At 39.1% G+C, this 23,929-nt stretch overlaps 7 protein-coding genes across 11 annotated transcripts; 5 read left to right on the top strand and 2 right to left on the bottom strand.

Moving 5' to 3' along the window:
- Positions 1 to 14: 14 nt before the first annotated feature.
- Positions 15 to 6,552, top strand: sno (strawberry notch). 3 transcript variants are annotated; one of them, XM_015980835.2, is made up of 10 exons: positions 15 to 121; positions 616 to 736; positions 789 to 962; positions 1,027 to 1,191; positions 1,447 to 1,631; positions 1,718 to 2,615; positions 2,665 to 3,201; positions 3,260 to 3,562; positions 4,392 to 5,975; positions 6,028 to 6,552. In XM_015980835.2, the coding sequence occupies exons 2-10, from the start codon at positions 661 to 663 to the stop codon at positions 6,114 to 6,116; spliced, it is 4,011 nt and encodes a 1,336-aa protein (XP_015836321.1). In that variant the 5' UTR covers positions 15 to 121; positions 616 to 660; the 3' UTR covers positions 6,117 to 6,552. The 3 variants fall into 3 exon arrangements, with proteins under 3 accessions (XP_015836321.1, XP_015836322.1, XP_015836323.1); XM_015980836.2 differs by having other exon boundaries at positions 1,027 to 1,167; XM_015980837.2 differs by lacking the exon at positions 1,027 to 1,191.
- A 149-nt stretch (positions 6,553 to 6,701) lies between these two features.
- Positions 6,702 to 7,818, top strand: SpdS (Spermidine Synthase). Its single transcript, XM_961811.5, has 2 exons — positions 6,702 to 6,930; positions 7,067 to 7,818. Exons 1-2 carry the CDS (start codon positions 6,800 to 6,802, stop codon positions 7,794 to 7,796), a joined length of 861 nt encoding a protein of 286 aa, XP_966904.1. The 5' UTR covers positions 6,702 to 6,799; the 3' UTR covers positions 7,797 to 7,818.
- A 314-nt stretch (positions 7,819 to 8,132) lies between these two features.
- On the bottom strand, positions 8,133 to 15,365 carry svr (silver). Its single transcript, XM_961723.4, has 12 exons — positions 14,815 to 15,365; positions 14,235 to 14,467; positions 13,711 to 14,190; positions 13,573 to 13,664; positions 13,210 to 13,440; positions 12,876 to 13,153; positions 12,632 to 12,829; positions 11,614 to 12,291; positions 9,529 to 9,950; positions 9,215 to 9,477; positions 8,477 to 9,169; positions 8,133 to 8,420 (listed from the first exon to the last, which is right to left on the bottom strand). Exons 1-12 carry the CDS (start codon positions 15,241 to 15,243, stop codon positions 8,317 to 8,319), a joined length of 4,101 nt encoding a protein of 1,366 aa, XP_966816.1. The 5' UTR covers positions 15,244 to 15,365; the 3' UTR covers positions 8,133 to 8,316.
- Positions 10,449 to 11,612, top strand: LOC655167 (protein takeout). The gene is made up of 4 exons (XM_961236.5): positions 10,449 to 10,603; positions 10,770 to 11,001; positions 11,082 to 11,215; positions 11,266 to 11,612. The coding sequence occupies exons 1-4, from the start codon at positions 10,537 to 10,539 to the stop codon at positions 11,565 to 11,567; spliced, it is 735 nt and encodes a 244-aa protein (XP_966329.1). The 5' UTR covers positions 10,449 to 10,536; the 3' UTR covers positions 11,568 to 11,612.
- A 273-nt stretch (positions 15,366 to 15,638) lies between the features above and the next one.
- LOC655133 (uncharacterized protein) lies at positions 15,639 to 17,539 on the top strand. Of its 2 annotated transcripts, none has more exons than XM_008203304.3 (4): positions 15,639 to 15,928; positions 16,367 to 16,494; positions 16,545 to 16,988; positions 17,049 to 17,539. In XM_008203304.3, the coding sequence occupies exons 1-4, from the start codon at positions 15,920 to 15,922 to the stop codon at positions 17,170 to 17,172; spliced, it is 705 nt and encodes a 234-aa protein (XP_008201526.1). In that variant the 5' UTR covers positions 15,639 to 15,919; the 3' UTR covers positions 17,173 to 17,539. The 2 variants fall into 2 exon arrangements, with proteins under 2 accessions (XP_008201526.1, XP_966735.2); XM_961642.5 differs by having other exon boundaries at positions 15,657 to 15,928; positions 17,194 to 17,539.
- Positions 17,540 to 19,894: 2,355 nt separating this feature from the next.
- On the top strand, positions 19,895 to 21,068 carry LOC103315205 (leucine-rich repeat-containing protein 4B). Of its 2 annotated transcripts, none has more exons than XM_008203298.3 (2): positions 19,895 to 20,023; positions 20,086 to 21,068. In XM_008203298.3, the coding sequence occupies exons 1-2, from the start codon at positions 19,923 to 19,925 to the stop codon at positions 21,020 to 21,022; spliced, it is 1,038 nt and encodes a 345-aa protein (XP_008201520.2). In that variant the 5' UTR covers positions 19,895 to 19,922; the 3' UTR covers positions 21,023 to 21,068. The 2 variants fall into 2 exon arrangements, with proteins under 2 accessions (XP_008201520.2, XP_064214502.1); XM_064358432.1 differs by having other exon boundaries at positions 19,931 to 20,023; positions 20,073 to 21,068.
- A 1,570-nt stretch (positions 21,069 to 22,638) lies between these two features.
- Positions 22,639 to 23,850, bottom strand: LOC654997 (protein takeout). Its single transcript, XM_961466.4, has 4 exons — positions 23,670 to 23,850; positions 23,375 to 23,618; positions 23,054 to 23,193; positions 22,639 to 23,009 (listed from the first exon to the last, which is right to left on the bottom strand). The coding sequence occupies exons 1-4, from the start codon at positions 23,725 to 23,727 to the stop codon at positions 22,708 to 22,710; spliced, it is 744 nt and encodes a 247-aa protein (XP_966559.1). The 5' UTR covers positions 23,728 to 23,850; the 3' UTR covers positions 22,639 to 22,707.
- Between the last annotated feature and the right edge of the window lie 79 nt (positions 23,851 to 23,929).

Consider the following 23,929-nt stretch of genomic DNA (forward strand, 5'->3'; position numbering starts at 1 on the left):
CTTTTGTCACTAGAAATCAATGTTGGTAGTCCGCAGTGCATCATGGGTAATGGCGTTTGTGTGTATGGCTGTGCATAATTTCGTCGAATAAATTGAAATAATGCCGCGATTTAGCCGCAATGTGAGTCTTTTTTTGCGCTAATTCGCTTCATTTAGCCGTTATCTTGCCAACTCTGGCCGCAAAACGCCGAAACTCAGCGTAAATTCGGTGGGAAAAGCGTTTGAAAAAATGTTAATGTCATTTTTTTACATGAGTCAAGTCGCTCACTTTTATGTTTATTTTTGCAGTTTTTCGCGGTGTTTGGGGTTAATTCACCGGGGTGGCGCCCCTTATCGGGGGCGAAGCCCCCAGTTTGTCGTTTGGGCGCGATTTCGGGCCGTTTTCCCGTTTTTTAGGCGGTCGAAGCGTTGTTAAAAATTCATAACCAAAAAATAAAAAAAGTCATTCTTTGATCGGTTGTGGCTGTTTGAGGGGTTGATTCGCGGTTTGATCAGTCGGTTTGGGTTGATTTAGGGTCGCTTTGTCGGTTTAGGGCGTTGGTTTGCGCCATATTTGCTCCAAAATAAAAATTTAGCCCCTTTGTATCACCCATCAAGTGGTTGAATTTCTTGCAGAATTAGACACAAATCGGGGGTTTTTCACGATTAAAACGCCAAAACATGGATGAGGAGCTGGATAACATGTCCGGGAGCGACTTTGACGATGACGAGGACCCCGACAAGATCGAAGTGCCTGGTACCCCTTCAATTTTTTTCCACAATCAAATTATTAATTTTGTTATTATCAGGCGGGGGCAAAGACCTGGCGGCGGCCGCCTCGATCCAGGAGAACCGCGAGTCGAAGCTGAAGCTCGAAGACATGTTGAAGAACGAGGCAAAGCCGCCCCCGATGAGCATGGGGGGCAACAGCAAAATGGGGGCCAACATGGCGATGCCGCCGTACGAGATGATGCGCAATCAGAGTAAGTCACGTTCGATTGAGTCTCTTTGGGGGATTTTTCGGGTTAAAATGTTGAGATTTTGCAGTGGGTTCCCCCTACAATGTGGGCAGTATGGCCGCTATGGCCAGTATGCTCAGCTCACTGGGGGGCCCCATGAACATGGGCTCCATGTTCCCGCCCTCTGGACCGCAGGGTGGTTTCAACGCCGCCCAATTTCTCCAGCAGAGTAAGTCCAACTCGCTTAAACACCGTGAGTTTCGACCCATTTTTGCAAAATTACGGATTGAAGGGATTTTAATAACACGAAGCATGGATTGATTTTTATTTTTATTTTTGTATTTTTTCCAAGTAGGTAGATGTAGCATTAACAACAGCAGAGCAGGAAACGAAATTTTAATTTATTTCTCTGATTGGTTGATTCGCATGTCGCTTTTGTTTTTCTAGTGTTTGGTTGCTTGAATCCCAAGTGTTGACAATTCACTTGTAATCATTTTTCTTTTGGCAGTGGAGATGGCAGCACTTGGAATGAACAGCCCCTACATGCAGAACCCTTTTCTGCAGAATTTGTCCGCTCTGTTGTATTCCAATCAAGCGGGGGCGCCGCCCTGGGGGGCACAGTTGAGCAATAAAGCCGTCGCCTCGATGTGGAACTCGGGGGCGAAGCCCATGCACCACCAGGAGGAGGAAGAGGTAATTCCCCCAAACACCACTTTATAGATCGCTGTATTACCGGCATTAAAACAATGGAACAAAGTTAACTTGTATTTCTTTTACAGGTTGACGATGAGGAGCTGGGTGTCGCCGAGACCTACTCTGATTACATGCCGTCGAAGCTCAAGCTGGGCAAAAAGCACCCAGATCCGGTGGTCGAAACGGCCTCCTTGTCTTCGGTGGCTCCGGCCGATGTCTGGTATAAACTCTCAATTCCTGACGACACGATTCGTTCAGGTGCCCTTTCCGCTCTTCAACTTGAAAGTATCACTTACACATCACAAGCTCACGAACACATACTTCCCGACGGTTCACGGGCCGGTTTCCTGATCGGAGACGGCGCTGGTGTCGGCAAAGGCCGGACAATTGCCGGCGTTATTTTCGAAAATTATTTAAAAGGCCGCAAACGCGCAATTTGGGTCTCAGTCTCCAATGATCTCAAATACGATGCTGAACGTGATTTGAGAGATATCGGAGCGGGACGTATTGAAGTCCACCCTTTGAATAAATTCAAATATGCGAAAATCTCATCGGCCGTTAACGGAAACATAAAAAAAGGCGTGATTTTTAGTACTTATTCGGCCCTGATTGGTGAAAGTAATTCAGCTGGGGGTAAATACAAGTCACGGTTGAAGCAATTGTTACAATGGTGTGGCCAAGATTTCGACGGTTTGATTATTTTCGATGAGTGTCATCGAGCGAAAAATTTATGCCCCGTGGGTTCGTCCAAACCGACAAAGACTGGACTTACTGTTCTAGAATTGCAAAATAAACTACCCAAAGCACGTGTTGTTTACGCCTCGGCTACGGGGGCTTCCGAGCCCCGCAACATGGCGTACATGGTGCGTTTGGGCATGTGGGGCCCCGGGACCCCCTTTAAAGAGTTCGCCGATTTTATTTCCGCCGTTGAGAAGCGAGGGGTCGGTGCTATGGAAATCGTAGCCATGGATATGAAACTAAGAGGTACGGCAACAACTGTTCATAATAACTCGACAAAGTAAATAACTTGCAGGCATGTACATTGCGCGCCAGTTGAGTTTCCACGGCGTCGCGTTCAAAATCGAAGAAGTGCCATTGTCGAAAGACTTCGAAAAAACGTACGACGCTAGCGTGAAACTATGGGTGGAGGCGATGCAAAAGTTTCACGAGGCCGCCGAATTGGTCGATGCCGAAAACCGAATGCGGAAAACAATGTGGGGGCAATTCTGGTCGGCACATCAGCGTTTTTTCAAATACCTTTGTATTGCGGCAAAGGTGCCACATGCCGTTGCCGTTGCTCACGAGGCGATAAAATGTGGGAAATGTGTCGTTATTGGCTTACAAAGTACGGGCGAAGCCCGTACTTTGGAACAGTTGGAACGAGACGATGGTGAATTGACCGATTTTGTCTCAACTGCGAAAGGCGTTTTCCAAACTTTGGTCGAGAAACACTTCCCGGCACCTGACCGGAACCGAATCCAGCGCTTGTTGGGCCTGGATCCGCCCATTTCCGGGTCGAAAAAGGCAACGAATGGGAATGACGAAGGGAGCTCGTCCGGGAAACGTAAAAGTAATAAAAGTTGTAGGTGAAAAATTGTGTATGTAACTCGGGTCATTTTTTTTTATAGTGCGTCAAGCTGCCGTTAGGGCCGTTAAACGTAATAAATGGTCGACGTCGGATAGCGATAACGATTCGACGAAAAGTTCCGACTCTGAGTATCACATGTCGAATGTTGAGAGTGAGGTTTCAGAAGAACATTCCGATTCTAACGCCAGCAGTGATTTTAACCCGTTTAATTCCGACAGTGACTCTGATAACGATCCATGGAGTCGCAACAAAAAGAAGGGAAAAAAACAAAAGAAATCGCCGAAAAAAAGGCCCTCCACGCAGGACAAGTTGTCCATGTTGCTGACGCAAAAGACGAATAAAGGTGCGTATTCGGAGGTAAAGTTACCGTTGGGGGCGCCACTGAGCTAGGTCGAAAACAGTAACCATAAATGGCGGGAAAATGTTTATTCGGATGTTTTGAGCGTTGTACGAATTTTGGGGCTTCACAATTATTACATTGCCTATGCGGAATGACTATTGTATCTTTGGTGCAAGAAACTTATGTTGACAAATGAGAGATGACGAGGAAAACACGAATAACGAATGACTATTTGGTTCACTTTCTTTATTGGAAAATTATTACAAAGACATTGAAAAGCCTACCTTTTGGCATAATTTACGTTTAAATGTATCAGCAGTTGTTAATCTTTATTGTAGTTTTGTAGATTTACCGCAGCATTTCATGATTTTTTCAGTGGAAAATTCTACCCTAAAATTCACACACTTCACTAATTTATTGGTTTCTTGAGCCAAACTTTGTGTTCGCTGTGATCTATTACTTATAATCTTCAATTAGACAACTGTTTGATAACACTTCGTAATCAAAATTTAAATATTTTTCACTTTTTATCCACTTTCAAGTTCCAACAATAAACACTTTATACCACGAAAAATTACAGAACCAAAGTCAACGCTAGTATTTACCACCACGTACTTTTAAAGTAATTCTTTCTATTGTAAGTAATTAACACTATACACGCAAAATTGTTGAACAATTCATTAAATGTCAGTTAAATGTGGCATTACGAAAATTTCTTTACTGTTTTCGACATAGTTCAAAAGTCATCAACCAGAAGGCGTCTAGTTAATTTTATTTCCGAATCGGCCACGATAGTGGTGACCAACATTACAGTTCCCTGTAATTGTTTCAGCCAAAGTGAACGGCGGCATGTCCAACGACACCAAACCGGCAGCGCCCCCTATGGACGCCATCGAGCGTGCGTGTCAAATGAAAGAGGAAATTCTGTACAAAATCGAACGACTCGGCGAACGTTTGCCCCCCAACACCCTCGACCAACTAATCGACGAACTGGGGGGCCCTGAAAACGTGGCCGAAATGACCGGTCGTAAGGGCCGTGTCGTACAAACCGAAGACGGTGGCATACAGTACGAAAGTCGCTCTGAAGTTGACGTCCCCCTTGAAACACTCAACCTGACTGAAAAACAGCGTTTCATGGACGGCGAAAAAGACGTTGCTATTATATCAGAGGCGGCGTCGAGTGGCATTTCGCTACAGAGCGACCGGCGGGTGAAAAACCAACGACGGAGAGTGCATATCACGTTGGAGTTGCCATGGTCAGCTGACAGGGCCATCCAACAATTCGGGCGAACGCATCGTAGTAACCAAGTCAATGCACCTGAGTATATTTTCCTGATTTCTGACCTGGCCGGTGAACGGAGGTTTGCCAGTATCGTGGCCAAGCGATTGGAGAGTCTAGGGGCGCTAACACACGGCGACCGACGCGCGACGGAAACGCGCGATTTGAGCCAATTTAACATTGATAATAAGTACGGACGGGCGGCTCTTGAATCGACCATGAAGGCAATCATGGGGTACGAGAACCCGATCGTGCCGCCGCCACGTGACTACAAGGGCGATTTCTTCAAGGACGTGGCGGCGGCGCTTGTGGGGGTGGGTCTGATCGTAAACAGTGAGAATATGCCGGGGGTTTTAAGCCTCGACAAGGATTACAATAACATGTCCAAGTTCCTCAATCGAATCCTCGGAATGCCGGTCGAGTTGCAAAACCGACTGTTCCGCTACTTTACCGACACTCTGGAGGCGATTATCACGCAGGCGAAGCGTTCGGGTCGCTTCGACTTGGGGATCCTTGACCTGGGGGCCGGGGGCGAGATGGTGAAGCGTGTCCGTACTGTCACATTCCTCCGGAAGCACGCCACCGGCACCGCCCCCACGGAGCTGCACACCGTGCACGTGGAGCGCGGCATGTCCTGGCCGGAGGCTTTGGAGAAGCTCTCCGAACTGACCGGTGAAGACGAGGGTTTCTACTTGTCGCATCAGATACGTAACGGGAAACACACGGCTATTTTGGCCGTGGCCGTGTCGAAGAAATCGAAGAATGAGTCGAAGAAAGAGCAGATGTTTTCGGTTTATCGGCCGAACACCGGGCTGCAGTTCCGGCAAGAGAGTTTGGCCGAGCTGGAGAAGAAGTACAAGAAGGTCGAGTCGGCCGATGCCGAAGAGGCATGGACGCAGCAATACGACAGTTCGGTGAACACGTGCTCGCATGCCTATTGGAGAGGGAACTGCAGGAATGTCAATATGGGGCATGACTGCGAGGTCGGGCTGAGGAGGAGGACCTACAATGTGGTCGCTGGGTCGGTGCTGTCCGTGTGGAGTCGCGTGGAAGGCGTGCTGGCGAGCAAGAATGGGACGCATAATAATAAGATGCAAGTGATTCGGTTGCGGACGAAGGATGATTTGAAGGTTGTTGGTGAGTAGGACAACTGACTGGAGGGATTGGATGATGAATTATTTTTTTTTAGGTACGTTAATACCAAAGAATTGCGTGGATGCACTGATCGAAGCGCTTTCGGCGGACGCGGAAAAGACCGAAGAAGTGACGTTCGATTAGATCAAGTCTGACGTGAAAAGTCGTGTAACGTATACAGGGCCTCAAGTATTCAATGGCACGGACAGTGACATTAAAAATTTTCAAAGACATTGTGACTACTATAGGTTTAGCGAAAGAAGAGAGTTAAGTTCCCAAGTATTTTCTAACAGTGTGTAAAACACGCTACAAACATCGTTTAATGAAACAAATCTGTGAAATAGTTTTATTTAGGTAAATGTGTATTTATATGACTTGTAGGTTTTTAATTGCGTTTCAGTTTTTGTTGTTTCCTTTTCTCTTTTTTGATATATTTCTAAGTTTAGTGTGCGTGATACAAATACATAATGAGTAAGACTTGCCTTTTTTAAATTCATTTATCAATTGCATTCATTCGATATATCGTGTATAATATTCAGATGTGTTCTGCAGCATAATAGAAATCATTAAACAGGTAGAACTGTGTTTTAATAACAACAGTCCCCCAAAAATTTCCCTTGTTTTTCGCCACAAATCCCACAAATTATCTCGCTTAACAATGGCATTATCGGCAACCTATGACAAATAAATTAGCATAATTTGATCGGTCGTGTGACCTTGAACTCATATCATGTTTATGAATACCCCGAAAGCGATAAGCTGGAAGAAAACACGTCGCCGACTCGGAATTCGAAGAAAGTTCATTTCGGTGGCGACCGTCAACGAGCATGGACCAGATCAAGAACGGATGGTTCAGTGAAATCAACGATTTATGGCCCGGCCAGTGCATGAGCCTCCAAGTTGAGGAGGTTCTATACCACGAAAAATCCGACTACCAGGATGTCATGGTCGTAAAAACGTAAGTTTACAAAATTTCGACACGATTTTACCGTGAACTTTGACTCCATCAAGTGGTCATTGGCCCGAGGGCGTGCCCAATTGAGCCACGCCCACACTTTTACTTTCATTGACCTAATTGTGTAACCGTTTTTTAGAAAACACCACGGACGCGCACTTATCCTCGACGGCATAATCCAGTGCACCGAACACGACGAATTCTCCTACCAGGAGATGATCTCCTTCCTGCCCCTGTGCGCGCACCCCGCCCCCAGCAACGTGCTCATCGTCGGGGGCGGCGACGGGGGCGTGGCCCGCGAATGCCACAAACACCCCCTTGTTAAAAAAATCGTCCAAGTCGAAATCGACTCCAAAGTCGTTGACGCTAGCAAACGCTACCTCCCGTTCATGGCCACAGGTTTCGCCTCCGATAAACTCACCCTCAACATTTGCGACGGTTTCAAATACATGGAACAACACAAGAACGCCTTCGACGTTATTATTACCGATTCAAGCGACCCGATTGGTCCAGCTGAGAATCTTTTCACCGAATCGTATTTCAAACTACTGAAGGGGGCGTTAAAAGAAGGCGGGGTTATCTGTAGCCAGAACGGGACCGTATGGGCGGGGCTTGATCACGTCAAACAAACGATGAATCATTGTAAGAAATTCTTTGATACGGTCAAGTATGCCGTGACTAGCGTTCCGACCTATCCTTCGGGACAGATCGGGTTTGTGGTGGCTGGGGGGCGGAGCGATTTGACGGTTCCCCAATTCAGGGTGGGGGAGAAGGAGGTGCGTGAGTTGGGGCTAAAGTATTACAACGCCGAGGTGCATACCGCAGCTTTTGTGCTTCCGAATTTTGTCAAAAAAGTATTGTACGAGTAACGAATAAAGTGTTTTTTGTCTACGTGGTTTTATTTATTAATCAGGACCGTTACAGATTCCTGTAATTCGTTTAAATAAATCAGTTCATCGGATCAATTCACTGTAATATTAAAGGGTTTAAAAAATTATCTTGAAATTCACGACCAAATATCATTCAATTTCAAAGGAATTCGATAAAAAAAATTATCAGTAGTTGGTTATCAATAAAACCACAACCGCGGGAACAGTGTTCTTTGTTAATGAAATTACAGATTCCTGTAATCTGCTTTAAAAATCAGTTCATCGGATAAATTCACTTTGTCAGATTCAACTTGGAGGTTTTAATAAAAGAAAAAATGAAAACTATTAGTAACTTGTTATTGATAAAATACTGCAACAGTGGTCTCTTATGTAAATGGAAGCACTAACCACCTCACTTGGTGATGTTTTAACTCTTAACTATGTACAAAAAAGTGTTAAAAAAATAATTCTTTAGAGATTTCATCACTAGAGATCGTAAAAAACGCTCAAAAAATATCAACTACTTGGAATGCAACAAATCAAACTCATTCTCCTCATCCTCAGAACTCGCATCAGCGTCTGTATCATCATCATCATCAAAATAGGGCCTTGTGATTGGCTTAACTATAACAAAACAAAGTACAAACCTTTCATGCATTTTTCATTGGTCACACACCAACCTGGCAACGGTCTTGCAAACACTTCCGTCTCCTTTGATTCGTCAAAATCCTTGAAATCTTCATAGAAGGGATTTTGGGACACCGGTCCATATTCACTCTTCCTTTTACAGGCAACGTAAAACATCAAAAGTAGGCCCAAAGTGCCGAAACAAACGAATCCCATCATAATAACAAACGCCAATCGGGGCAAACCCCACACTGTTTTATCCTTGACTAGAGTAAACATCACCACATGTGAACCCACAACGCCATCTATCGTGAAATATTTAACACTCGGGTGAAAGCCAGGCGCTGACACGTTCAAAGTGTACGTCCCGGGAGCCATGGCAACACTGTACTTCCCTTCACTGTCCGATTCAATTGTTAAATTTTTCTCGACAATTGTAATCACAGCCGCTGCGATCGGATGATTGTAACTATCTCTGACATAACCCCTGATACCAGGCGTTGTTTCATTTAAATTCCGTTGCAAAATCACCGGCAAATAAACAAATTTGCCATTTTCCACGGCCGTGTCAAAGGTGGCGTTGGCGTAACCATGACACGACACTTCAACAATATAGCGTCCCTCCGGTAACATGATTTTAAATTTGGCGTTTTGGCGCGTGATATCAAACCGGTTATAACCGACAATACGTAAGGTTGCGTTACGCATCGGTTGTTTGCGCTCGTCGATCACAAAACCCTGGATGCCTATAATTCGGTTAGGTGCGGTTACACGTCACGTGACTCACTCACCTGTCGTCGCAAACGTCAAAACTGTCATTAGCGGCGCTAAAGCCTCACGCCAAATGTAGGGAATGTCAACAACTGAAGGATACTCGCAACATGTCACTTTACCGGTTATAACCGGAACGCCAAACTCGCTATAAATACCGTCAGTGATTGTCTGATCGGTTCCTTTGACGTTTCGGTGACACTCTGGCCGGTTTTTGAACGATTTTAAATATTTTTCCGCGTAGTTTTCGAAAATATTAACTTTAGTCCCAGTTTTCGGGTAACTGGAAACAGTAATCGTAACCAAACATTGCGACACTCGCACGCAAACTCACATTACTCGTCCAGAGCCGCCTTCAATGTTCAAGACCAAATCGAATTTTTCCTCCATTAGGAGATGTTTGAAGGCGTTAGCCACCGATTTGAGTTCACCGTTGACACGGGCGCCCCCTATGACCTGATCACCGACTTGTTTAAAGTCGGCTGTGATATTATTACAGGTGTAGTGATCAGGTCGTGCGTTGCCAGGTGCTTGTTTTTCATAGCCACCCCAGATTTGTTCGAATGCCGTATCAATGACAGGTATTACGTGTATAATTGTGTTATTTAAAATATTGACAATGACAGGATTGCCAATTGAGTGGCCGCTCAAAAGATGGCGTGCCAGATAAATCGACAATTCGCGACCCAATGGTTGAGTGGCGTACAAGTTGGCCATGATCGCAATGTGGAATTTGAGTTCGTCGGATGAATCAATCTGAAATTGGAGCAATTAAATGTGTTATTAATCGATTTTTAATTAGGGTAATTTTGTTACAACCAACATAAATCAATAAGATAAGAAATTGGAAAGGGCGTAGTAGGCCGGGTGTTTTTGACGGTTTTAGTTCAATAACCCTGTTACCAACCTTGCACTTGTCGCGTCCCAAGTCCGATGCTTAAATATTCAAAAGATAAAAATCTGAGACAATTAGAAGCAAAAAAACTTAACAATAATTATCATAATCGGTGACGTGAGTGGTAATCAGTTTTTTGTTTGTTTGTTGTTTTTAAAAGAAAATTTCCGTTTGGGAATGTTACGTGTTTGCAAAGTGACCTCAAAGTCCAAAATTTTGAAAAATCAATAAATCACAAACCGGAATTTATATTTAAATAATCGACAAATATTTCCGGGAAAAATGATCGAATTTGAAGGTCACGGACGACTAAGTGTTTTTTTTCCGCAAATCCTGGAAGTGCAACAGGTTTTGCTAATAAATCCGTTTTTTATAGCCCCCCTCAACAATATAAAAACCAAATCAAGTCACCTTTTGGTTTAGTCAGTGACAGACAGTGAGACCAACATGAAAAAAATCGCCTCTTGTTTCATACTTTTCCACCTGGCGACGATAGGTTTTGCGGGCAAATTACGTAAATATCACGAAAAATAATATATTGTTCAACGAGTGAGATTTGCGACACGAGCCGAAGGCGAGTGGCTAATTCATCCACGTTTCTCACTTGTTTAACACTATATTTTTTCTAATCATATTAAATATCTCGATTAAATTAAAAGACAATATTAAATTAATTCCAGCGCCAACTTTCAAAAAGTGTCACAAAAACGACAGCAAATGCCTATCGGAAGCCGCCGCTGATGGCATCAAACAATTAAATAAACCAGTCAAAGAAGCGAACTTGCCAAGTTTAGAACCGCTAGAAATACCATCACTGACCATTGGTGCGGGTAATGGACCTGTGGGACTTGAACAAAAATTCAAAAATGTCAAAATTTACGGATTCACCAAACCAACAACGACGCAATTCGAGTAAGTCGTACAAAAAATATAGTATTCAACTCAAGTGTTGTACATTATACACTCATTTAATAATACAATTTGCCCACCAGACTGGACTTGGAGGCGAAAACCGCGCGACTCGAGTGCGATTTCGACGAAATTAAACTCGTGGCCGACTACGACATCAACGGGAAAATCCTCTTATTGCCCGTTTATGGCTCAGGACCGGCTCAAGTAACTATGGGTACGCCCCTTACATTTAATTCATCAGAAAATTTCACCAATTGATTTCAGAAAAAGTGCACGGTTTTGAAAAATTCACATTGGAAGAATACGAAAAGAAGGGTAAAAAACACTTGAAGGTCGTTTCCGGAGTGTTGTCACTCGAACCAAGTTTGATGAAATTTAATTTTGAGAATTTATTCAACGGTGATAAGTCGCTGGGTGATAATATTAATCAAGTGGTCAATGAGAATTGGAAGGAAGTGTTTGGTGATATCAGGGCCAGCTATGAGGACGCCTTCGGGCAAATAATCATGGGATTGTTTAATAATATGTTGGCCAAAATTCCAATTGAGGAACTTTTGGAGCAATAGTAGTTTTAGTTAGTTTTTTTTTTTTAATAAAATTAAATTAACTCACCTCGTGTGTGATTTTGAGCGACTTTAACGTCATCGAGACGTAATCATCGCCACTTTTAAACGCCGCAACATTGGGGTACCGATTTTCTAAAGCCCCCATGATTGCATACAACTCGCTATTGGTGTGGTACTTCGGACTGTATTGGTTTTCTCCTAGTCCAAAGTCATACGCACTTGCCCAATGCAAGGGATCGTCCCTCATCAGACTAACATTATACACAAAACTACCCTCTTTGGGTATTTCAATCTCGTTCGTATAACTCTCATAACCCATCGCTTCCACGGTCAAATTATACTTCCCGGGTAATAAAAGCCGGTAATAGTCGCCATCTTGATGCGACTTGACGTAATGCCGCACCCCTTCGATTATAATTTTCGCCCCCTTGATGGGCCGCCCAATGGTACTGCGCACGTAACCCTTCACACCGCGCTGCACTTGTTCCATAAAAGTGAGCAGGGCTTCGCGATTATCTAGCCAATATTTGGGCAAGTCTTTGGCCCAAGGATATTTAAAACAACCGAGTTCAAGAGTGAGTTCCATACAACCGGCCACTAGATAATTCCAATCTTGCATACCACCTGTCACTTCGTACCATTTCGCCCCGTTGGTTATACCATCCTGGAAGCGCTCCTTTGGGAACAGGGGGCATGGTAAACCCTCGTGCATTGAACGGTGAGCCTGGGGAAAAAAATTCGTTGCGAAATTTGAACCCGTTATCGGCAATTACAGGAACCTGTAATTTTTTTTCATTCAATTTTAATGCAAATGCTTCATTAAGACCACGTGACATTTAAAAACAGTTTCTAGCAACACTTGAGTACAAATCTTTGGAAAACTGTTAATTTGTTACCGGCAATTACAGAAACCTGTAATTTTTTTTCATTCAATTTTAATGTAAATGCCTCATTAAAACCGCGTGACATTTAAAAACAAATTCTAGCAACACTTGAGTACAAATCATTGGAAAACTGTTAATTTGTTACCGGCAATTACAGAAACCTGTAATTTTTTTACTCACATCGGCATACTTGTGGGCCAAATATTTGAAAATTGGGTCATCTGGCGCCAAATTCTCGCCGTTGCGACCCGGACTGTTATCATCGTAGGGATAATTAGCGACAAGAGCGCCGTTATGTAAGTTTGCCGATAGTACAAAAGGTTCGGAAAGAATCCAGTCCATCACGGCTCGAGTTTCGGGTTCCGTGTGACTATTGTACTAAAAAAAAAGGTAAAGACACGTGTGATTTTTAAAAAACACGTACTTGATTGGTGACGTATTGGTCCGGAAAATTCCGGTTTAAATCGACTCCATGGGCATTGGCTCGCCCATCACTACCTCCAGCATCGCCCTCGTGGGCCACCTCGTACCCATCTGGGTTCATGCTGGGCATTAAGTGAATCTTAGTGGTTTCAAGCAGGTTGGTAACCCTGTCATCGGCTTGGTAGTGTTCGCATAAGTATTTCATAAGATAGAGGAGTAATTCACGGCCTACTACCTCATTGCCGTGCATATTTGCCACAAATTTAAACTCAGGCTTGCCTGAGACAATGAGAAATAAAAGACGATCGAATTAAACAAAGTCACTTGATACTTACCAGGGACGTGTTTAAACGGATTCGAACTTATGATCATAACGTACAAGTCTCTACCTTGAACCGACTTTCCAATTGAATGCATTTGTGTAATATTGGGATAAGTCGAGTTAATTTCTTTCATAAAACCAACCATTTCGTCGTAGTTGTGGTGCTTAAACAATTGATCACTTGACAAAAAACCGTACTCGTCAAAAGTCGGCCCGCTTCGGTCAACAACGACCTTAAAATCATCTACAAATAAAACGAGGGTGGTCAAAAAAATACAACTATAAAGCACGTCTTTATTCACTTCAACAAGCATACATCAAGTTAGCTAGTGCCCCCAAAACCACTGTGCAGCGCCCTCTAGTGAACTTTTATTACCTTTGCTTGGCAGCGCCCTCTTCAACGTAAAATTCTGAACGGTGGTTTTCCCCTCTTCCACTGTCACACTAACTTCGTCCGAAGGCTCAAACCTAACAATCAATTAATAAAAAACAACCTAAACATAACAACACTAACCCGTAGGCTGTGGCAAACATTGTGTACTTCCCCGGTAGCAACAACCGCCAAAACTCCCCCCGATTGGAGGTGGAGACATTATGAGCCACCTCCTTAACCACAACATCGGCGTCCAACACCGGCTCCCCCCTCCCGTCCCGCACCACCCCTTTGACCCCCCAATGAACCGCCTCCATAAAATTCAAAAGCGCCTCCTTGTTCTTCCCCCATTCGGACGGCAGTGTTTTAGCACGGGGGAATTTACAACAACTCAACTCAAAAGTGACTTCAAAACAATTGGAATGGACGTAGTTAAAATCCTGCATCCCCCCTCTAACTTCATACCAAAACGCCCCATTGGTAATCCCCTGATTGAAAGTATCCGGCAGGCATGCGCGCCCCCCTCTCATAATGGGGTGCGCTTGCGCGTACGTCAAGGCCAGTTTTTTGAAAATCGCATCATCGGGGGATTTACTCTCATGACAACACTCGTGACTTGAACTGGAAAAAAGTAAAGTGATTGGAGCAATTGGCGGGGGAAGTACCTAGAGTCGTCGAAAGGGTAACTGGCGACGACAGCGCCACCGTGGAGATTGCCCGAAAGGACAAAAGGGCGCGAAATAATCCAAGTCATGATAGCGATGGTTTCAGGTTGGCGCCCTGATAATATTGTACCGGTACGAACCGGATCGAACTGATCCGGAAAGTCACGATTCAGGTCTTTGTGATTGGAATTTTCGCGGCCTATGTAACCTGGCTTTGACTCACACAGACCTTCCTAGAAAATAAAACTTTAATTATCTCCACTTTAAGTGGTTTTTGGTGTTGCAATAAAAACAATTATTATTGCAAGTCGTAAATTTTGGGTAATTATTATTGAAATAAATGTCGATTAAGTTTTTAACTCGTGCATTCTTATTCCAAGAAGATAAATATTTACTCAGTTGAGTGGAATTTCCCAAATACTGATCTGATGACAGTGGTAATAAATAAACAGATTTGTCGTGTCCAGTTGGCTTTGATATCGCCATTGTCAAGGCCAACTCGCCACAAAAAACGCACAATTTTACAAAATTCAGTTGGCTTTGATCAAGGCCAACTCGCCACACACTAAATAACACAAACCTGGGAGTTTTCAAAGCCGTCCGGATTCATGGACGGCATCAAATAAATATCAGTCGTATTAACCAATCTGGTAACTCTCTCGTCCTTCCCGTAGTTGTAGATCAAAAACTGGGCCAAATAGATCATAAGTTGGCGCCCCACGGCCTCATCCCCATGCATGTTGGCCACATACTTGAACATGGGGGTCATCAACGTCCGATTGGCCACATTTGCATTGATCTCAAGTGCCCACAGTTCACGATTACGCACAGAACGGCCTACACTGTGCAATTTAACGATTTCGGGATGTTCCGTCTCTAATTTTTTAAATAAATTTGTGAGCTCATCGTAGGTGTGATATTTGGGTGAAGTGAGAAAACTCTCATCGAGAATTGATTGAGATTCACTAGACACTAGCACTAGAAGGAGAATTATTGCTTTGGAATGCATTATTGCAAGGTTTTTGGCAATTTGGACGAGTTAATTCAACATTTTCGCGATTTATTAAAGTTGGGTTCTGACAAGTCGTGGCAAACGTCAAGCAACAGGTGGACTACCAACACAACAAAAAAAACATTTTTCAAAATTTCGTAAAAAATTACAAAAACATCAAAATGAGCATAACGCAGCGTAATTACAAAATAATTGTGTGTTTTTTTTTACTAAAATCTAAATTTTGTTTTTTTATGTATAAAAAATTAAGTGATGTGGTAGGCAACCAACAACACGCCATCTTCAAACTAGACGCAAGACACACTTAAATTAATTAAATCCAATTAAGACGACTCGACGCTGATTTAATTAAATTTAAACCATCATGAAAATAATTTCGCACTAATCAATAAACTGTTGCGCACAACTGGTTGCCTGAGTTATGTTCGCAAAATCAATAGTTTCATTGATAAAATTTCAGGTTTCAGGTGGTGGGGCTCAGTTGCATTTAATTTAAATTTGTGAGAGTAACATTGATTTGAAAAATCGGTGATTTCGTCAATTGGTTGCAATCCAATCATCATAACAAAAATGTGAATGATTGGGTGCGCTACTTTGAGAGTAACACCCGGTATAAAACTCACCCCACGTTCTAGAATTTTTTGGATAAGGGTTAAGAACTTAATTAATCAGGATGATGAAGGTAGGCCAATTTTTTTATTATTTTTTTTTAATTTCACAAGCTTGGTAATTGTAATAATTACTATAATTTTTACTTCCACCTTGGCTCTTTTTACTGTCGCTTAAACAACGATTGCACAATCTTTTTTTTGTTCAAAAAAAAAACAATGAAATCCTTGTTTTTTGCTATTTTTTTGTGACAACAATAAAATCCTTGTTTTTTGCTATTTCCTTAAATAATTTCCCCCTTTGGCCACTAAACCGCATACAAACGACTCAATTACCGTGCCAGTTCAAATTTTAACAAATTGGGCGACCTTCACATACTCGATCCATGTCAAGTTCAGCCGAATCTAGCCGGCTGGACCAAGCAGGCGACTAGATTTTCCCAACAAAAGTGAAAATATCGCAGTTAGCCGCGACCGCATTTCGAACAAGTTTTAAAATTGCACAATTTTAGCTCCCCGTCGGCGTTTTCCTCCTCATAATTGGTCACGTGTCATCAACTGTGCTAATCGCCGATAATACAATGTCAAAAATGATTGAATTGACAACACGGGCGCCCTTTTGTCACGTCCACACTGACAGGTAGTGCCAACTTAACCGCCAACAGGCGTACCACCACCACTGTATTTCAGGGGGAAAATTCGCGATATGATATTCAGTTCCGACCCCAGGAAAATTCGCCAAATGTCCGACGAGTCAATTGGTAAACTTGTGGATATTTGTCTGAATAATGGGGTACGGTCGGCGCACCAAGGGGGCTTTATCTACCCGGGGACTAAGTGGTGCGGCCCGGGAACCAATGCGAAGAACTTCACCGATTTGGGGTACCATACAAAGGAGGACATGTGTTGCAGAGACCATGATAATTGCCCCAATAATTTATTAAGGGGTGAATGTAGGCAAGGAATTTGCAACGACTCGCCTTTCACTCGCTCGCATTGCGATTGCGATGCGACTTTTAGGCGATGTTTGCAAAATGTTAACACCGAGACGGCAAACACAATCGGGGCGATTTTTTTCAACGTGGTTCAAGTGATTTGTTTCAAGGAACGCAGTCCATGCTCCAAGCAACAAAGGTAATGCCAAGTTGGGGTTTTCCCCCGTTTAGGTTTTTTTGTTTTGTTATGTGCTTGTAGTGATTGCATGGCTGAGTTTGTCAAGTCTGGGCGTTATGTTGGTAGTCCGTATCCTCGATTCAATTGGAGAAATAAACACGAATTTTTTATTAACATACTTTTGAGAAAATTAAGACTGTTGTAGTGTATTTTTTTGGGTTGGCAGGACTGGGTATACGCAAGCCGAAGGTGATAAAGTCTGCTCCCAGTGGAATTACAGACCTTCCGAAAAATATATTCCCCTAATGCCACGATCCTTCAAGTAGGAATGTACAGGGGGTTGCAATAATACTACATCTCAGTCAACGATTTAGAGTACAATAAAACGAGTATTTTAGTAATAATGGTCACGTTTGACCACTTTTTGTAGGTTTGTTATTAGTCTCGAGAACAATAATCAGAGTTGTGATATTTTAGGGTAGGATGTTTCATTATATCGTACTGTATTCAGTAGATTGTTTAAAAAATTCATGTCAGGAATTTTACTCGAAATAAAAACTTTCGTAACGTAACTGTTTATTTTATTACCTCACCTAATCCCTTTACAATTTAAAAAAAAAATGTTAAAATGTCAAAAAATAAAGACATATTTGTAAGTTTTTGCAGATTTCTCTAAAAATAATAATTTAAAAAAAATGAGTGGGGTCAGGTCAGGTCAGTTGACCAGATAAAAGCCAAATAAACAAAAGTTTAAAAAAATAACTTAAGAAGTCTTTTTGATACACATTTTTTAGTAAATTGATAAATATATTGTTATTATTATTATTATTATCTTCTATATACAATGTATTATTGTCCTTTTTTTTTCTGTCATACGAATATATATATATATATATATATATATATATATATATATATATATATATATATATATATATATATATATATATATATATATATATATATATGGGCTAAAGAGTTTAAAGTAACCCATAAAATGTATAGTGAAACCTCCTTTAACGGACACCTCTTTATAACGGACATTTTTATAGGAACGTAACAAAACCTATATTAAAATTTCCACCTCTCATTAGTGGACACCTCTCCACAACGGACAATTTAAGATTCCCCATCAGTGTCCGTTGTTGAGAGGTTTTACTGTATTTCTGTTGTCGGCCATTTTTTTCAAAAAAATTTACGAAAAAGTCAATTTTATTTTTGTAAATGCTCCATTTGTGACGTCACTGGTTTTTAATAATGATGCCATTTTTAATTATTTATCTTTTATTTTTCTGGTGAATACAAAGAATTAAAAAAAATCGTAAAAAAGAAAATAAAGTAAAAACGACAAAAAATAAGGCGATGAATTTTATGCGTGACTTTAAACTCACTCTGTGTGTTAAAATACTGAGTGTTTTATTTTATAACATTTTTTGAATATTATAAGGTATTAAAAAATTTGACATATATTTGAAACTCAATTTATACATTATATTAACTTTAAAACTATGAATATCTACTTTAAATAAAAAGCAATAGCAAATTTCAATTCTACATAATTAACTGATTAGAAAAGCGTCAAAAAATTGGTTTTGACTTTGGTTTTACCATTTTTCAAACACAAATTTTGTCAATTACTCAAAAACTATTCATTTTACACAAAAAAAAAATGGTGGATTTGAATTATTCTGATAATTTTTCCGCAAGATACAATCAATGAGAGCTTTAGATTAAACCATAGTTGGTAAAAATTCGGTCGAAAATAGTTAAAAAAAAATTGGTTTGACACTCATTGGCTCAATTTTTGCGAATTGATTAAAAACTTTCAACCAAAAACAATGCCAACAACCAAAACAAAAAAGAAAATCGATTTCACTGATACATAAAACATAAAATATAAAATATAAAATAAATATAAAATATAAAATATAAAATATAAAATATAAAATATAAAATATAAAATATATAAAATATATAAAATATATAAAATATATAAAATATATAAAATATATAAAATATATAAAATATATAAAATATATAAAATATATAAAATATATAAAATATATAAAATATATAAAATATATAAAATATATAAAATATATAAAATATATAAAATATATAAAATATATAAAAGATAAAAAATATAAAAAATATAAAATATATAAAAAATGTAAAAAATGTAAAAAATATAAAAAAAATATAAAAAAATATTAAAAAAATATAAAAAATATAAAAAAAAATAAAAAAATATGAAAAATATAAAAAATATAAAAAAATATTAAAACAATAGTAAAAAAATATAAAAAAATATAAAAAATATAAAAAGAGATAAAAATATAAAAAAAATATAAAAAATGTAAAAAATGTAAAAAATATCAGAAATATAAAAAATATAAAAAATATGAAAAATATAACAAATAGAAAATATAAAAAAATATAAAAATAAAATATAAAAAATATAAAACATAAAATCGAATCCATTTACCAAAAAAAAAACCTCAAAGGGCCGGTTTAAAGAAAGCTCCGTTAAAATTTAATCGCGCTGTTAAAAGTTAACAACGCGAATGGACCAATCAAATTGCTTCAGTTTGGTCACGTGATCAGTTAATCACGCATTTAATTGCAAATTAAATTAATGCCGCTTTTATAATCCGGTCCTAAGTTTTTTTTGTCAAAAAAACTGCATTTGACACATTTTTGCCCAAAAACTATCGACTTTAAACAAAAAACAATGACGCAATTTAATTCCCCAGACATCGGATTAATCAGAGTTTGCGGCAATTCAGCCAAAAATCGTCATTTTTTTTTAAATAAAATTTTTGACGTTGAAAAAACGCATTACCAGCCTTCTGATGCAAATCCTTGACGGAAAGTTACATCTCCCTCACAAACAAACATCATTGCATTGATTTCATAGGACACAAAGGACAAATTCGTTAAATCCTCTCCTTACTTATGCAAATTGGCACTTGCAAAATGCGAATTCTATTATTTAATGATATAAGTAGTAAGCACAAATCTAATCGTCACTTAGTGGTGCGTTTCAAGCAAACGAGGTAAGTCCAGCGATATCCCACACTCAAAAAAAAAACAACTCAAATCCAGTAATTAATTCCAGAATGAGAAAATTCCTCCTCCTGTCTTTACTGATCGTATCAACGACTTGTTGTGAGTACAACCCCTCGAACGACGACACGAAATGCATTTCGCGCGAGTTCCAAAAAAACCAACCCGTCTCATTGAAAAAATGGGGCTCCAAGCTGGACTTGTCCCTGATCCGGGGCCCCATTTTCGCCGACAGCTTCCCACTGCTGCTCGGAATCAAGGAAATGACGCTCCGCTCGAGCAACATCTCCGACATTGAGCCCGGATTTTTCCACCAATTTCCCAACTTGGAAAGCCTCACGATCAAAATCAACCACGGCTTTCCCAACATTACGACGCGCGTTTTCAAGGGCTGTTGCCCGAAATTGACTTCGTTCAAAGTCCTTGACAATAATCTCCGCTCGTTTGACAATCAAGTGTTCAAAACTATGCCCAAACTGGAGTTTCTCTGGATCGAGAAGCAAAATCTGGGGCCGCTTGAGGCCAATTATTTCAGTGGTTTGGGGAGTTTGAAGAAGTTGCGATTGCAACACTGCGAGATTAAGCGCATTGATCAGAATGCGTTTGACGATTTGAGCAATTTGGTCAAGCTGGAGTTGCCGACCAATCAAGTTGAGAAAATCCAAGCTGGGACTTTTAAGAATTTGAAAAAGTTGGAGGAGTTGCATTTGTCGGGGAACAGTATAAGGAATTTCACTGGGGGTGAGTTCAACGGGTTGGATAATTTGAAACGGTTGGAGTTGATTGGGAATAAGATAAATTCGCTCAATGTTGAGAAAATTTTGGAGAATTTGCCCAAGTTGGAGAGGATTGGGATCAAGTTGACTCTGTTTGAGTGCGATAGAGCCAAGTCTTTGGTCGAGAGGATTAAGGAAAACAACATCGAGATTAAAAATGTTGACGAAGTTTTGTCCGATTCGTGTTCGAAGGACTCAAAGGAGCAGGATTAAGGCTTTTGTAATTTATTCAGTAGTTAATAAAAAATATTATTGATAAGTCTTTTATTAAAAAAAAAACAATACATTAAAGTTGTTGATTTTTTTAAACAGTCGTTTGCGCGAAGTGTAATAAATGTTTCACATTCAACAAAAAAGTGCAAAAACGATTAACCACCGACCTTGTAATTAGAATCGATGAAAAAGGTTCTCAAAAATATTAAAAACAATATTTTATTTTCGGTCTAATTAAGCAAAATTTAACTATAGAAAAGAAGAAAGAAAAAATAAAAAAAAATAAAAAATAATAAATAAAAAATAAAAAAGAAAAAAAAAATAAATAAAAAAGAAAAAAGAAGAAAGAAGAAAAAAGAAAGAAGAAAGAAGGAAGAAGGAAGAAGAAAGAAAAAAGAAGAAAGAAGAAAGAAAAAAAAAAGAAAAAAGAAAGAAGAAAGAAGAAAGAAGAAAGAAGAAAAAAGAAAAAAGAAAAAAGAAGAAAGAAGGAAAGAAGGAAAAAAGAAGAAAAAAGAAAAAAGAAGAAGAAAGAAGAAGAAAGAAGAAGAAAGAAGAAGAAAGAAGAAAGAAGAAAAAAAGAGAAAGATAAATGTTTCATATTTTTTTACCACATTCAACAAAAAAGTGCAAAAACGATTAACCACCGACCTTGTAATTAGAATCGATGAAAAACGTTCTCAAAAATATTAAAAACAATATTTTATTTTTGGTCTAATTAAGCAAAATTTAACTATAGAAAAGAAGAAAGAAAAAATATAAAAAAATAAAAAATAATAAATAGAAAATAAAAAAAAAGAAAAAAAAAGAAAAAAATAAATAAAAAAGAAAAAAGAAGAAAGAAGAAAAAAGAAAGAAGAAAGAAGGAAGAAGAAAGAAAAAAGAAGAAAGAAGGAAAAAAAAAGAAAAAAGAAAAAAGAAAGAAGAAAAAAGAAAAAAGAAGAAAGAAGAAGAAAGTAGAAAGAAGGAAAAAAGGAAAAAAGAAGAAAAAAGAAGAAAGAAGAAGAAAGAAGAAGAAAGAAGAAGAAAGAAAAAGAAAGAAGAAGAAAGAAGAAGAGAGAAGAAGAAAGAAGTAGAAAGAAGAAGAAAGAAGAAGAAAGAAGAAAGAAGAAAGAAGGAAGAAAAAAAGAGAAAGATAAATGTTTCATATTTTTTTACCACATTCAACAAAAAAGTGCAAAAACGATTAACCACCGACCTTGTAATTAGAATCGATGAAAAACGTTCTCAAAAATATTAAAAATAATATTTTATTTTCAGTTTAATTGAGCAAAATTTAACTATAGAAAAGAAAAAAGAAAAAAGAAAAAAGAAAAAAAAAGAAGAAAGAAAAAAAGAAAGAAAAAAAGAAAGAAAAAAGAAAAAAGAAAAAAAAGAAAGAAGAAAGAAGAAGAAGAAAGAAAAAAGAAAAAAGAAGAAAGAAGAAGAAAAAAGAAAGAAGAAAGAAAAAAGTAAAGAAATTAAATTAAATTAAAAGAAAAAAGAAATTAAAAGAATTTTTATTAAAAAAATGTTTAAAAACAATGGCGTGCATTGTTGGTTGCCTACACACAAACATTTTATTCCAATTTAAACATTAATTACGCGACTCTTGAACCTACAAACCATTAAAACAGCCATAAACCACCGCATTTTTATTCAATTACGCAAATTTTACAACACCATACATAAACACAATTTTTATGGTTTCAAGGTAAGAAAAGTTCATCTTCTGGCACTCTCAGAAACACTTGATTCAGCGTTTGCTTCCAAACCATTCCCATGACTTGGTTAAAAGCCGGCCCCACATCGGCATAAACCGTTTCCGAATTTTCATTAAGTGTCTTAACCACTTCCTTGCTTAATTGCTCATTCCCATCTATGATATTCTCAAAATCGAAAACAATTCTCTTTGGCTTGAAACCGAACTTAAAATCGGTCACTCTTAGATAAGTTTTATTTTTCTTGTTGTAGCGCTCGCATTTCGCCTCGTAATCACCGTCATAATCGTCTAAAAATTACAATTAATTCGATCACAACTTGTGGTTGTTTTACATAAGTAATTGGTGCATTTTCCGTGTCCATTGATGGGAAAAATCAACAACTGGCCCGTCATTGTATAATCAGAGACCATTCTAATCAAAGTCCCTCGAACTTTATAATTCCAGTAACAATTATTTCCCGTAAAATTAGCCCTGTGTTGAAGCGTAACGATTTATAAAAATTAATCTAGTTTCGGTTTACTTTAATAAAAACTATTGTGGTGCAAATGACTAAGGTGTTACCATGACAACTCATATAAAATTTAATGCCAAGGGTACGCAATTTGCACCACAATGGTTTTTTGAAAGTGAACCGAATATAAACTAAACATACTCCGAATAAGTAATGGTCCCATTAGTCATTCCGTAAATGTTCAAATTTTCGTACACCTGGTGCACAGTAACAGCCCCCGCTGTATTATTCCCTAAATCAACTTTTTTGATAAAAAACGGCTCCAAAGGCACAACCCCCAAATCCTTGTTGCCTTGGGCCAGTTTAAGAGTGGCATCTTGGGCACTTTCTTGCAAACATTTATTAAAATTTGGGTCGGACTTACTACATCTGCGAATATTTGTAGCTTCAAAGCACAATTATTATTATAAAAAAAAGGGTAATTGGGCGCACTTACGCAACGATTTTGGCAAAACTGGGGCAAAAACTAGGCCCAAAACGAATAAATAGTGCATTTTAAAGTGTTTACAATTTTACAAAATAATAAAAACCGGTTTAAGAGCAAACGAACAAAATGAAAGTGTTTTGAAACCTTGAAGAAGTTGCGTCATTTGGTGCGTTTTTCGCAATGGCCGATAAAATTGATCAGTTGAGTGGTCAAAAACGGCAAACATTTCGTATTTTAAAACAACATTTTACGAAATAAAAAATTAAGTC

The sequence above is a fragment of the Tribolium castaneum genome, chromosome 8 (genome assembly GCF_031307605.1).
Source record: "Tribolium castaneum strain GA2 chromosome 8, icTriCast1.1, whole genome shotgun sequence".
NCBI lineage: Eukaryota > Metazoa > Arthropoda > Insecta > Coleoptera > Tenebrionidae > Tribolium > Tribolium castaneum.

What these genes read in the sequence shown, in the direction of transcription:
- sno (XM_015980835.2), top strand. Translation starts at nt 661, where the DNA reads ATGGATGAGGAGCTGGATAACATGTCCGGGAGCGACTTTGACGATGAC. An exon ending in CGACAAGATCGAAGTGCCTG is followed by an intron (nt 737 to 788) that starts GTACCCCTTCAA and finishes TGTTATTATCAG; the next exon opens with GCGGGGGCAAAGACCTGGCG. An exon ending in ACCACCAGGAGGAGGAAGAG is followed by an intron (nt 1,632 to 1,717) that starts GTAATTCCCCCA and finishes TTTCTTTTACAG; the next exon opens with GTTGACGATGAGGAGCTGGG.
- SpdS (XM_961811.5), top strand. Translation starts at nt 6,800, where the DNA reads ATGGACCAGATCAAGAACGGATGGTTCAGTGAAATCAACGATTTATGG. An exon ending in GATGTCATGGTCGTAAAAAC is followed by an intron (nt 6,931 to 7,066) that starts GTAAGTTTACAA and finishes ACCGTTTTTTAG; the next exon opens with AAAACACCACGGACGCGCAC.
- LOC655167 (XM_961236.5), top strand. Translation starts at nt 10,537, where the DNA reads ATGAAAAAAATCGCCTCTTGTTTCATACTTTTCCACCTGGCGACGATA. An exon ending in AGGTTTTGCGGGCAAATTAC is followed by an intron (nt 10,604 to 10,769) that starts GTAAATATCACG and finishes AATTAATTCCAG; the next exon opens with CGCCAACTTTCAAAAAGTGT. An exon ending in CCAACAACGACGCAATTCGA is followed by an intron (nt 11,002 to 11,081) that starts GTAAGTCGTACA and finishes TTTGCCCACCAG; the next exon opens with ACTGGACTTGGAGGCGAAAA.
- svr (XM_961723.4), bottom strand. Translation starts at nt 15,243, where the DNA reads ATGCATTCCAAAGCAATAATTCTCCTTCTAGTGCTAGTGTCTAGTGAA. An exon ending in CGCTCAAAATCACACACGAG is followed by an intron (nt 9,951 to 11,613) that starts GTGAGTTAATTT and finishes CTCCAATTTCAG; the next exon opens with ATTGATTCATCCGACGAACT. An exon ending in GTTTGCAAGACCGTTGCCAG is followed by an intron (nt 8,421 to 8,476) that starts GTTGGTGTGTGA and finishes GTTTTGTTATAG; the next exon opens with TTAAGCCAATCACAAGGCCC.
- LOC655133 (XM_008203304.3), top strand. An exon ending in TGTCACGTCCACACTGACAG is followed by an intron (nt 16,495 to 16,544) that starts GTAGTGCCAACT and finishes ACTGTATTTCAG; the next exon opens with GGGGAAAATTCGCGATATGA. An exon ending in CCATGCTCCAAGCAACAAAG is followed by an intron (nt 16,989 to 17,048) that starts GTAATGCCAAGT and finishes ATGTGCTTGTAG; the next exon opens with TGATTGCATGGCTGAGTTTG.
- LOC103315205 (XM_008203298.3), top strand. Translation starts at nt 19,923, where the DNA reads ATGCAAATTGGCACTTGCAAAATGCGAATTCTATTATTTAATGATATA. An exon ending in GTGCGTTTCAAGCAAACGAG is followed by an intron (nt 20,024 to 20,085) that starts GTAAGTCCAGCG and finishes AATTAATTCCAG; the next exon opens with AATGAGAAAATTCCTCCTCC.
- LOC654997 (XM_961466.4), bottom strand. Translation starts at nt 23,727, where the DNA reads ATGCACTATTTATTCGTTTTGGGCCTAGTTTTTGCCCCAGTTTTGCCA. An exon ending in GGGACCATTACTTATTCGGA is followed by an intron (nt 23,194 to 23,374) that starts GTATGTTTAGTT and finishes GCTTCAACACAG; the next exon opens with GGCTAATTTTACGGGAAATA. An exon ending in AAAATGCACCAATTACTTAT is followed by an intron (nt 23,010 to 23,053) that starts GTAAAACAACCA and finishes TGTAATTTTTAG; the next exon opens with ACGATTATGACGGTGATTAC.